The 12,371-nt window shown below is 42.0% G+C and overlaps 1 protein-coding gene across 1 annotated transcript in view; it reads left to right on the plus strand.

Annotated features, from left to right (window-relative positions):
- Positions 1-10,274, plus strand: part of PRKAR2A (protein kinase, cAMP-dependent, regulatory, type II, alpha) — a gene marked incomplete at its 5' end in the record, with an annotated part of 35,262 nt that extends 24,988 nt beyond the window's left edge. Inside the window, 6 exons of the mRNA XM_010136659.1 lie at positions 431-584; positions 3,706-3,807; positions 5,557-5,631; positions 8,284-8,349; positions 9,026-9,164; positions 9,651-10,274. Coding sequence (XP_010134961.1) covers positions 431-584; positions 3,706-3,807; positions 5,557-5,631; positions 8,284-8,349; positions 9,026-9,164; positions 9,651-9,784 — 670 coding nt within the window. The remainder of the gene's footprint in view (positions 1-430; positions 585-3,705; positions 3,808-5,556; positions 5,632-8,283; positions 8,350-9,025; positions 9,165-9,650) is intronic.
- Between the last annotated feature and the right edge of the window lie 2,097 nt (positions 10,275-12,371).

Genomic DNA, 12,371 nt, shown 5'->3' on the forward strand with positions numbered 1-12,371 from the left:
GGTGAGCTGGATTGGGTGTATCCCAAAGGTACTGCAGCAGTGCCGTTGCTGAGAAACTGGCTGTTGGAGGATCCAAATCACTCTGCCTTGCTGGATAACTCGCATGTGTGAGAAGACAAATACTGTTAAAGACAAGGAAACTACCTGCCACCCTGGGCAGAACACTTAGAATAGCAATGTCAAAATACTATGCAGAGGACGCCAAGTAGATCCTGCCTGGATTTAGGCAGGAAATGCTTAAATAGGAGAGAATTATTGAGAAAATCGTGTAGATAGAAGCAACTTAGTATCAGGCAGCTGGAAAGCTCAAGAAAGCATGTTCCATCTCACCCAGCAGTAAGAGGACTGTTTGTGTAACAGCAAAAAGCTGATTTTATTATTTGTACTAGAATGTTGTCTAATAAAAAGTGTCTATTCCATTGTTTTCTAGGGGATTGTATGATATTGTTGTAGCAAAAGACAACCAGTCACGCTGTGTGGGCCGCTATGATAATCACGGCAGTTTTGGGGAACTGGCGTTGATGTACAACACTCCTAGAGCTGCCACCATTGTTGCCATGACAGAAGGAGCCCTGTGGGGACTGGTAAGGAAAGGAAATTGCTCTCAAACATTGTATTTTAAACGCTAACTCACCATGTCGAGTGCTTCTCTTGGTGTGGCTCCTTGTACTACTAGCTGTTTGATCCTGATCTGTTACCTTACCTCCTGGCATACAAAATCCATTGCGCAAAGCTTCTTGGCCACCTTTCTAGAACAACTTGTCTCTAGAAACTGTATCTCCAGTTCTGTCTGTCCCTTTATTATTCTGCATTTGCTGTAATTGTGGTTTTTGTTAGGGGAAGAAATGGGTTTGATTTCATTGTGCAGAGGACAGGGAAGTTTTTATGGTGGGGGAAACAATATCCAAATGACATGATTTATTTTCAACTCACCTTCCTACCATTTTGTCTGCTTAAAGAGGAACGTGAAGGTGTTGTATGTCCTCTTGAGGATGTCAGTAATTTGAAGAGCTAGGAAGACTGCCCAAAGCTTTGTTTTTCTTCAAAATAAACTGTCACGATGTTTCTGGTCCCTTTGTGTTACCCTGGAGGAGGTTCTCGGGTCAGCATGACCTATGGGATACCATGCTAAGTGACGGTGCAGCTTTGTCTCTAGCCCAGCAGTGTTGAATGCGAAGCCGTAGACATTAGCTTCCTTTTTTAGTTCTTTTCTCTGTACTCTTTGGATGGGGTTATTTTCACAATGCTCTCTTACTCATCTGTGAGGGCTCACATAATAAGTGGATTGTGTGATCGACGAAGCCTTTGAAGCCGGGAGTGTTGTATGCTTGCTGTTGGCACTGGGCTCCTCGGCAGCTATCGCTGGAGTTGACCATGTATTGTGACCTTGATTACAGGACTGATAAGCAGCTACACACGGCGTGCTTATGCAGTCTCTGCGCTGACTAAGAGAACAGCTTCTGACTTCCCTGTTCTTGTGAGCTGAAAGAAAAGATTTTGGTAAATCAACCAGGAAGTAATCACAGAATCTAGTTTCTTGAACAAGACAGAACAAAGCAGTGGCTTACAAACTGAGCTCAGTCATAAAAGGAAGAAAATAAGAAGACGATTCTTTGTTCCAGTTTGCCTTTGAAAAGAACTGCGCAAATTGGGTTGATTTTGGATTTGTTTTTCCTGTGATTACTTTCACTTCATTAGCAAGGTGTAGCTGAAGGGGAACCTCTTGCTAGTCAGCTGCCCTGTGGATATTGTGTTGTCTAAGGCTGCATTTTCCTGCCTGAAGCTTTGGTTATTTCTTTGAGTCATTCTGTCATTGCCGTGTTTTACTGTACTATTTTGTGCCTAATGTAATTTAAACATTTTTATTAGTCTGCAGAAGTCATTGCTAAAGCTCATGGGTTTTCTGCTGTTTAGGAAATGTGGATTACTCTTGCTATACTGCAGACTTAGGCCAACAAAAGCCTGAAAGGCTCAGGCACAAAGCAAGTTATCAAATGTGGGGCTCTTCTGGAGCAGAGAAATGCCCTCAGCCTCTGCTACTGAACATGTGTGGGGAAAAACTCATGATTACTTGTGCTTCCTTCATTGCTTTCCCTTTTTTGTTCAAATACTGCTGCTTTTCTTCCTTCACTGATACTCAAATGAATTCTGTATTTTTTTTATGCTTTTGCGATTCCCCTGACTGTTTCTGCTCCTTTCTGCTTCTCCAAACATGTACATTTGAAGAGACTTCTAGTGCTGAAGAATTTGTCTAAAAAAATATAACAGTCTCTCATGCTTTATCATCTCTTGTTCTCCTTTGGGTAACAGTACTACTGTTCTTCCCTTCGTCTTTCACCTCCTTCAGCTTTTGTGTTCCACTAGTCACCTGTGTCAGTTGTTGTTTCAAGTTACAAGTATTTGCAGCGTGCATCCCGTGAACTGTTCGCTTCCTCAAAAACAGCTCGTCACCTCCAAATGTCTCTGCTAAGGTATTGGTTCATGTTTTCAGGAAGTGAGATCCAGAGCAATGGCTCGCAGGACTTTGGATGTTTCTGCTGATTGTGATATATGTAAACTTAAGATTTTTTTGGTACCGTTTTCATAACCAAATTTCTGCTCCTTTCCTCTGACTTTTTGGTTTTGATTTTTACACTTATGGCCTCACCCTGTGTCAGGTAAACTCTCTAACTCTCACTCTGTTCATAATTTAGTGCTGATCCAAACAGGGACCATGGGTGTTATTGTCATGCAAACACTAACGGAAATACCCGCTGGGCAGGTGTCCTTGCTTTTCACCTGGCTGGGCTGTTTTGTTTTAGCTCTCTTGTGACCTTTCTTATCGGTGTTTGCCCTGCCTTTTTGGTGTGGAAATCAAAAGCATGTCGTCCAGGTCTCTGGCAGTGGACCCTCAACATGTCTGCCGTGGCAGGTAGGGTGGCAGGAGCTGTGGATGGCTGGGCGAGCTTGCCTTCGCTCGGGCACGGAGTGCCGCCCAGTGGCCACGGAGCCTGCACAGCTCCAGCTGCTGCGCAGCGAAAGGAAAGACCAGGGCAGGAGGGCGGGAATCTTGCCCAATATTTGGGCTTCAAAACCAACCAAACCATTTTTTCCATCGGGCAGGTACTCACAGTGCGTGTGGGTATCTGGCAATTGGGAAGTAGCTATTGCAAAGAGCTGGCTGTCGGATCCTAGAAGGTGGCAGAGTGAATCAAGCCTGTTGCTGTTTGATATTCTGATCTATCTGAGACCACTGTAAATCCCAACTTACTTTTGAAATCTGTGATTCAAGCAGAGAAGACTCCAGTTCAGACTTAGTCCTGCAGTTTCCTTAACAAATAGGTGTTGGAAATTACAATTTTCAAGGCTTCAGGAAAAAAAAAGCATAACTTCTTCCATGCTTGCACATACAATGAAGATATATTAACAATCAGCCAAACAAACCCCCAAAACTCAACCTGGAAAAACAGTAGGCTAAAAATGGAATTCCTAAATGCTTAGCTGAGAAGGGCCAGGTCTAACAGCTGCCTGTTTTTCAATTTGTTATTGCAGCAAGTACTCCCCTAAGAGCTGTTACAATCACTGTGATGGATTTGGTACCATTTTAACAGCCGGCTGCTCAAACCCAGTGTTTATTCCAGCTACTGGTTCACGTTTGTCGGTTCTTTAAACAGGGAGCGTTTTGGTGGGGAGGAATAATGTATCTCTCTGTACTGTTTCTTGCAGGATCGAGTGACATTCAGAAGAATTATATTGAAAAACAATGCAAAGAAGAGGAAGACATATGAATTATTTATTGAGTCTGTGCCCCTTCTTAAATCCTTGGAGGTAAAGTCGCTCAGAGACATCGCTGTCAAATTCTTGCATTAGCATTATTTCCACAGTCAGTGTTTCTGCTGTATTAGAAATCTGCCTCATTTTTGCTTAGACCAAAATTTTAAGAGCTGCCTTGATTTACTGAACAACTGCATTGTTGAAGTTGTACACTGGTTTTTTTATCCTTTAGTCACAGTAAGCGATTTGCTGATTCTTATCTCAGTCCGTGTAAAGATATAAAAATATCACAAAACACCCACAAAACAACAAAGTCTGTAATATGTCAGAGAACAGGGATTAAAGTGAAGACTGTCGCTCAGGGCTGTAGTTTCATTGAGGGTGTGATATTGAAGTAATGGTACAACCACCGGGATGTTTGGCCTTTATCAGCCGTGAATGATTTTACATTTGAGACAAAGATGTGGGCCACAGTAGGTCTTGTTTTAACCATAACCTGTATTCAGGAGGTAAACTAAGAGCAAGATGACAGATGCGTGTTGATGTGCGTGGTGCATGGCTTTAGGAACATGTAAATCATCACTTGAGTTACTGGTGATCCTGTATCTTCAGAGGGCTTCTGGAGCCGTAGCAAATGGCTTTAAAGTTAACCATGTGTCTCTTTGCCTTACACCAGAACTTAGCTTTTCTTTGTTTACTCATAAGAAGAATATTTTTCAGCATTAATCTTTAGTTCTTGAAAATCCTTTTAAGGCTTTTAATCCCTTTGAGAGAAGATGACAAAATTGCAAGGTATCATTAGGTGTGAATAGCAGTCTCTAAAATACATGATTTTGGACATATGTTGGGGGCTGTGGAAGGGGTAAATTCTCCCTCAGTGTTTGGCTTAAACTAGTTCTATCAATGTCACTTTTTTTGAGCACAAAAATGACTCATAAATATTTAAAGATACAGCAAAATAACTCATTAGCACCTTATGGCTTTTTGCATGACACACTGCGGTGGAATTATGTGTGGATCAGAATTAAGTTTCTCTAACAGGGACTAGATCAAGATGTGTTTGTGGAATGAATCGTTTACAACTGACTCATCTGTTGAGATACTCGTTTTAGCTGTAGGACTTTCTTCCTTAGTATGTTTTTTTTACACTGCTGTGAAGCAATAAAATTTTGTGGTGGGAAACATTGGAGATAGATTGGACTATTCTGTCGCCCTTGGTGTTCATGAAGACTCAGGCATGCTTCATTGCCGGTCATGTTGGTGGTACTTGCCCTTGCTGCTGAGCATCCTGTTGTGGCACCTGCTTGCACTTTAGAGCCGGTATCCGTTTCATAAGCCCTTCGTCTGTCCACTCTAGGAGTGAATTCTGGGCCATAAAAAATCCCATGTATTTGAGTATATGGTGATTAAAATATTTTGAAAGTGTGTTGTTGGTGTTTCTCGTTGAAGTTTGTTCTTAGGAAATTCGTGACATTTTTCTGTGTGATTTCTTTGATTTCCTCTGAATCTTAGAGGAAGTAGTTCAATTTTTTTCCTTGCTCTAAACCAGCTGAATCAGTTATTTGTTAACTTTGGGATATGAAAAGCCCGTGGATGGAATGCTGACAACTTTCTTTCCCTCTGGATTATGGTAGTCTTGAAAGCTGCGTGCCGTGTGACAGTGTCGTTGTAGGGACAGTATTTTTCAGTACCCAGATACTGCACGTTTGCGTGTCTAGTGAATGCCTCTTCATTTCAGGGCTACAAAGTTCATCAGAGATGTATTACAATAGATGAACACGTTTGATTTCCTCTTTGTTCCAGGCATCAGAGAGAATGAAGATAGTGGATGTTATAGGGGAGAAAGTGTATCAAGATGGGGAACGTATCATTGCTCAGGTAATTGAACTCTACATTTCTCTTTGTCATTCTCCTTTCTCGGCTTCTCTTTTCCTGTTTGGAGTTGTCTTAAGGAATCCTATTACTTGGACCAACTTGGCACGTACTTTTCTTTTACTTTAAACTTATAATTCAAATTTATTTAACCACTTCTTGAATGTTTGGGGAATGGCCAGTGTGGTTTTTGCTACAAATTTATTCGATTGCTTTAGCTTCTGGGTTTTTCTTCTCTATCTGCTTGGTTTTTATAAGTGGTCTTTGCAAGGTTTCGAGAGGAGTATGCCTTAAGAAGCCAAAGTTAAATGTTCGTCTGTGCAATTTTCCGTGAAACCCCTCAGCTGGACTTTTCACAGGCGCCTATGACTGGATTAAACAAGGAGTCCCAAGCAGGTAGATAAGGCATTTCTAATTCCTAGCTCTGACTAAGAAACGAAACCAAACAATTCAACAGGAGTATGATTTGGATGACAGTAAATGAACTCACTGGGAATATTTAACTAGTGGGACCCAACTCAGTTAACTGTTCTAAGAAGCTTCCAGGGTTAATTAAACCCACTGGTTTTCCTGCTGCTCTCAAGGCATGTTTCAGTGGTGAAGTAGTCTGTCTTCAACTGACAACCTTTGGGTGGTGGGGTGTGTTTGGTCTGCTCTAAGGCCAGAGTGGTAGAACAGGGAGCTGGACGAACTCAAGCTAAAGCTATGGAACATTTTTGTGACACAACTTTTTGGAACAGTTAGTGATGAGACACTGGAATTTAGTATCTTTTAGCTTGGGGTTGCTTTGTTGCAAGAGTGCTCTAGTTCAAGTAGAAGTTAATGCAAGGAGGTGCTTGGCTTACCTGAAATTGCAGGCTTTGGGTCAACACCGTCATCTTGTTTTATAAACAGAATATGACTCCTTGATATTGTCTGGAGTAGTTAATCATATTCACCTTGAACATCAGGTAATTCTGAATGCGGGAAAACTTAGACTGCTGATAACCGAATACTGTGAAAGCACTTCTGTCCGAAAATGCCCTCAGTTTTGTAAGTTGAAATCTTGGGGCTTAAGACCTTGAAAAAACTGAACTCTCAGTAAAATCAAAGCTTATAAATTAGTCTCAAAACTGGGAGCCCACACAATCAGTTGGTTTTAATCTTTTGTAATAACTGAGTTAAGGACAAGGATGTAATTACTCTTAAAAGGAGCATTAATAGCTTGGGTAGGTCTGGGTGATGGTAATACACTGCTAAAGATGATGGCATTTTCTGCTTGGAAAAGATGTGATAGCTCTTACGTTACAGGAGTTACCATGAAGCTCTTTTCTCTCATGGAAGATTTTACAGTGAAGGAGAAGCTTTGTGTTGGATGGTTCATGACTGTACCCATGAAGCTTAGGAAAGGGCCTAATTTTTACTGTTAACTCCATGTTTTAACCTTGAATCATCTTCTCCCAGCCCATGTTTAATACTCGAGTTGTAATCATCTCTCTCTGTCCTTCCCATCACATTCATAGTGTCCTTGCACACTTAATGTCAGATTTATCTCTCTCCTCACATTGTTTCACAGTTTTTTGCTGAGCCGCTCCCATTCCCTTATCAGTTCCTCATCCTTTCGCAATACTAAGTCCTGGGTAAGCTCTCCAGAGGAGATGTTAGTACGGTCTGCTGAAGGTCCACAACCTGATGGCGGTTTAAAGAGATGTGGAAAAGGTTCTAGAAACTCTCACAGAATCACCGACCGGTTGAGGTTGGTAGGGACCTCTGGGGCTCATCTTGTCCAACCCCGCTGGTGAAGCAGGGCCACCCAGAGCCAGTTGCCCAGGACCACGGCCAGGTGGCTTTTGAACATCCCAAAGGATGCAAGCTTCAGAACCTCTGGGCAATCTGTGCGAGCGCTCAGTCACCCTCACAGTGACATTTCCATAGAAACAGCTGAATTTGACCCAACAATTTTTTTTTATTGCACACTCAGTTATTCAACACCACCCTGTGATATCTTTCTAGAACTTTTATCTATTGGCTATCAATTTTTATTTCTCTCACTTGCCCCATGTGACTTAATTTCCTGTAATGGCATGATGCTATTGAGTGCTTTATTCCCGACCATTCTCACTACCTTTATTTACCCAGCCATCACATCATTCCTCATGTAGATGGCTTGCATTGTGGACCCGATTTTCTGTAAACTGCCCTCCTCTCACTGTCTATGTTTGTGCTCCTCATGTACAGCTATTCTGGGTTCTGCTGATCTCTTTGGCAATTTACCCTGGTTTGACTGAGATCAGACTTATTTTAATGGATCCTTCTTCCTACTGACATCTACAAGTGTGTCACAAATTGGTGTTTCATTAAAACTTGCTTCTGGAAATTCTAGGCCCTGCTTCGTTTCACTAATTAATGGATACTTCTGTCAGGATCAGAAGATTTGCACTTAAGTGAATTTGCTTTATATCATCAGTCTCCTTTGCTTTCTCCTTTCCAGCCTCCCTCTCACTGAATGATGTGTACCCTGTGGGTTCCTCTGCTATATTACCTAACCCATCACCTTTTGATGTCAATTCTAGCAAATTTCTGCTCAAGGCCTAGTTCAGAGTGGATGCTTTAATACCATTTATACATACTTCGGCAGTAAACTTAAAAATAATTTGTTTTCCCTTTTTCTCTTCACAGGGCGATAAAGCAGATTGTTTTTACATTGTAGAATCTGGTGAAGTAAAAATCTTGATTAAAAGCAAGGTGGGTTCAAACTGGGTGATTAGGGTACAGGTCAGTCCCTGATTTGATTGATTAATACAAGTGGTGTGAAAAAGCCTACCCTGACATTTTAAGATGTAGCTATTTATCGTGGTCACTCGTGTGGTGTAGGTTGTAAATCCCCATACCCATTCTGAGGTGGCCAGAAGTCACTTTACTACAGCTGGAGAGTCTTTTGCTTGTATCTGCTCCTCTGCAGACTAACCTGATATACTCTCCCTGGCCTTGAGGGTGGAGGCGAAACTTTTCTTCTAGGATTACAGAAAACTGCAACTTACAAAAGCTGGGGTCTGTTCTCTCTAGCGACGTTCTAGATGTTGGCAAGTGAACGGATCTCTGTCCAGTGTGAAGCAGCCTTAGGGAGCAACATGTTGTGCCTGATAAGACCCGCGTTAGGGTAATGTAATAGCACTTCCCAAAGCTGCAACAGTAAATATCTGCCAGTCTCAAAACCTGTGGGCTGGCACACGCTTTTCTTATCAAACTCACTGAACTTGCTGTTAAGGTGTTTAACTGGTACAGAACATGACTTGGGAGTCGCTAGTTTGAAAGCCCTAAAGCAGTGAGCTGGAGCACATCTGTAAGACGTCTGGGATTAACTGCAGCCTTGTACAAAGGCGAAACTGTGTGCAAATAACTAAAATGTGCCGTTCAACAGACTATGACGAGTAAAGAAGCTAATCAAGAAGTGGAGATTGCCCGGTGTCACAGAGGACAGTATTTTGGAGAGCTTGCACTCGTTACCAACAAACCCCGAGCAGCCTCTGCCTATGCTGTTGGGGAGGTCAAATGTTTAGGTAAGCAGATGTTCTGTGTTCCTAGTTTGCTTGTTTTGTGGACCGTGCCTGAGTGAGCAGCTGTTCCAAACCTAGCAGCCTTTTGGTAGCTGGTGGTCAGACACGAGAGGCTGGGAGCATGGGCTGGAGTGGATCTCCACACTGAAGTTTGAGAAGCACCACTGCTTCCTTCCAGCTGCTTGTGGCCTGTACCTCTTGAAGGGGTAAGTAGCATCAGCTTCTTGTCCACAGCTTGTTTCTCACACAGCTTTCACAGCTTTCAGGTGGTTTTTTAATGCCAGTGTGTTTGGCTTCTGTGTTTATCCCTATCACTGATGCTGTTTCTCTGAATAACAGTACAGAGGGAAATCAGAAATATGATTTCTGTTTCTGTGGCTTCTATTGAAGTCTCAGATCTGAAGGGGTTGGACTGGAGGTCTGTGTTCCAAGTCCGAAAAAGAGATTGGCGTGTGGTGTTCTTTTTAACAAACTTCTGTTCCTTTGCAGTCATGGATGTGCAAGCGTTTGAGAGGTTGCTTGGACCCTGCATGGACATTATGAAGAGGAATATAACACATTATGAGGAGCAGCTGGTGGCAATGTTTGGCTCTAGCATGGACCTGTTGGATCCAGGGAATTAGGCGCAGGGTACCTCAATGCCGCCTTAGTTCAAGACACACAGAAAAGCCTCCTATCAGCAACACAACTCACAAGGAAAACGGACACTACGGAACAGTTACTGCTGCTGTCTTCTTGGGCATTTTAGAAACCATAAACAAGTCTCAGCACAGATGGATTGCTCACTCCCTGCCTCCACTTTGCTGCTGATACTTCATTATTAGACCTAGAAAAAGATGATTCTAACCCTATGTTCACTTACTTGGTTCAGAACGGCATCTGTCCAACAGTTCAAGTGCCTGATATGAAACCCAAAGTGTGCAAGACGTAGAAACCTCCTTCCTCCTGGTGTTACTGTTGGGATAAATTTCCAGATCAGATTCTCTAGTAGGATTGCTTGTTCTGCAGAAGCAACCTGTGGAATTATGAGCCTTTTAAAGGCTTATTACCTTCATCTGATGCTTTCCTTACATAATGTCAAATTTGCTTTTAATTGTAGCATCTGGGTTCGAAGTTAAAATATCGATGGAGCCAATTAATAAGGTGGCACTGACGTTTTCTTCCAGCCGCTCGAAAGCGGCAGGTACTATAGCTTTTTCAACCAAGTAAACCGAGCTGGGGGTAAGCTGCTGCTTATCAACAAAATGCAGAAAATGAAGCATTACTATATTTTAAGTGTTTTCTAAGCAGCAAAGGAAATTGTTTTACTCTATGCTGCCCAAAAAAGTGCAGTGGTTCAGATTAAATGGCCCGAAGGTGTCATGATTGTCATCTCTCCAAATTTGCTCCTTGTTGCTGACACTGAGTACATTTTATTGTGGTGAGATCACAATACATGACCTTCTCGTGCTTACAGAGATCCTTTATACTGCAAGATTTCCCAGGGCGCTGTTGTTGACTGGGTCTGTTTTAAAGCTTTTTAAGGAGGTGAATGTTTTGTAATTTAAATGAAGATAACTTCTGTACTTGTTTACAGGAGCTCCCCCCAGTCCTAACATTTCACAGTATTCTAACTTCATTAGACACTTGGATGCTTCCAAATACCACGTTGATTTGCTAAGCTTTTCAAAAGTTGGCAACGTTTGACTTTGTAAAGCAAATGTCTTTGCTAACTACGCAGTTGGTGTGTTTGAGGAGTCTTTTTGGTTTAGGTGGTAACTAAGCTAATGATACTTGTCTAAAATACCTGTTAAATTTGCAGCATTTATTAGGTAGATTCTATTTCTATAGATCTAATGACCTTAATTGGCACACTGCTGAGATTTTATCAGAGTATTATCTAAACAAGAATCAGGCCGTAAGGAGGACACTTTTATGTTGTACAAACAGACTATTTATATTGAGACATTGAATTTGTAGATAATAAATCTAGTGACCCTTTGAATTCGCATTCTTCTGCAGCTCATGCAAACCTTTCTGGTGTTTTATGGGGTTATAAAATTTTAATTGTGGATGCTCGTATAACAGAACCTGCTCTTTTTATTCATGGCCACATGAGCAAGAGTAGAAGGATGCTAATGTTGAATTCCTGCTTCTAGTTATCACAGCGGATCTTTCTCTAAGACACGAGATGCTTAGCTGCAACTCTAAGTTGATTTCTGGAGGTTTTTTTTTTTCCCCCTAAATGGACGAACTCACAGTTCCTGCAATATGAGTAAGATGGAAACTTGGTAAGTTTGAATGGCTCTTGTCCAGTTACTGTAATTGGAGTCATATTTTTATACAATGCAAACGATTTGTTATGGACACCACTGAAATAGGTGTTTCCATATTATTAAAGTCCTGACTGTGATGTCTAGTGGCTGTTCTAGCTGCATGTGTTTTAGAACAGTGAATTTCCCTTGCTTCACTGGGCTGGTTTTTTGTTGTAAATTACAGCCACAGAAGTAGCAGGTACTTCTCCTTCATGCTTCCAAGGTTTAACACCAAAGACAAAATAACTGTTTGATTACAGAATTAAAAAGCAAGCAAACAAACAAAACAACCCAACCAACCAACAAACAAACAAAAAAAACCACAAGAAAAAATAAACCAAACCAAAAACTAGTCATCAGGTTGTCACACTGATTACAGATAAAATTGTAAGATACTTTGGGCTCCAAGATGAGTCTTTCTGAAGCCAGCTCATGACTGTCCTGCGAACCAGACATAAACTGGTCTCCAAACTAGTAGGAGTTTCTGAGCTGGCTATATTGTCATGTGTAAAGAGAAACTCGCTGTGAATAATCATCAGCTGGCCTTTGTTGCTCCAGGCGGGATAGCCTCTCCTTTGTCCAGAGGAGCCTGGCAGGCTGGGCTGCCTTACAAGATGGGCTCTGGTTCCTGTGGCCGTTGGTTCTCCGCAGGACAGGGTTGTGTACCTCAGCACATGCAAACGCTGGCGGTTGTTCTGAAGTTTAACCAAAAACCCAGGCAAGGCTGATACTAGATTCTGAAGGTAATTATGCCTGGAGTGGAGGATTTGGTGGCTTCTAGAAGTCAAAGGAAAGGATGAGGACATAAAATCAAAAGATTGGGATCCCATGCAAGCATGAACAAGCTTTTGAAGTTTTACCTTTCTCTAGACTCTCTGAAGCAAAGGCAGCAAAGGGCTGCCTGTCCAGGGTCCCT

The sequence above is a fragment of the Buceros rhinoceros genome, unplaced genomic scaffold, assembly GCF_000710305.1.
Source record: "Buceros rhinoceros silvestris isolate BGI_N320 unplaced genomic scaffold, ASM71030v1 scaffold5375, whole genome shotgun sequence".
Lineage (NCBI taxonomy): Eukaryota > Metazoa > Chordata > Aves > Bucerotiformes > Bucerotidae > Buceros > Buceros rhinoceros.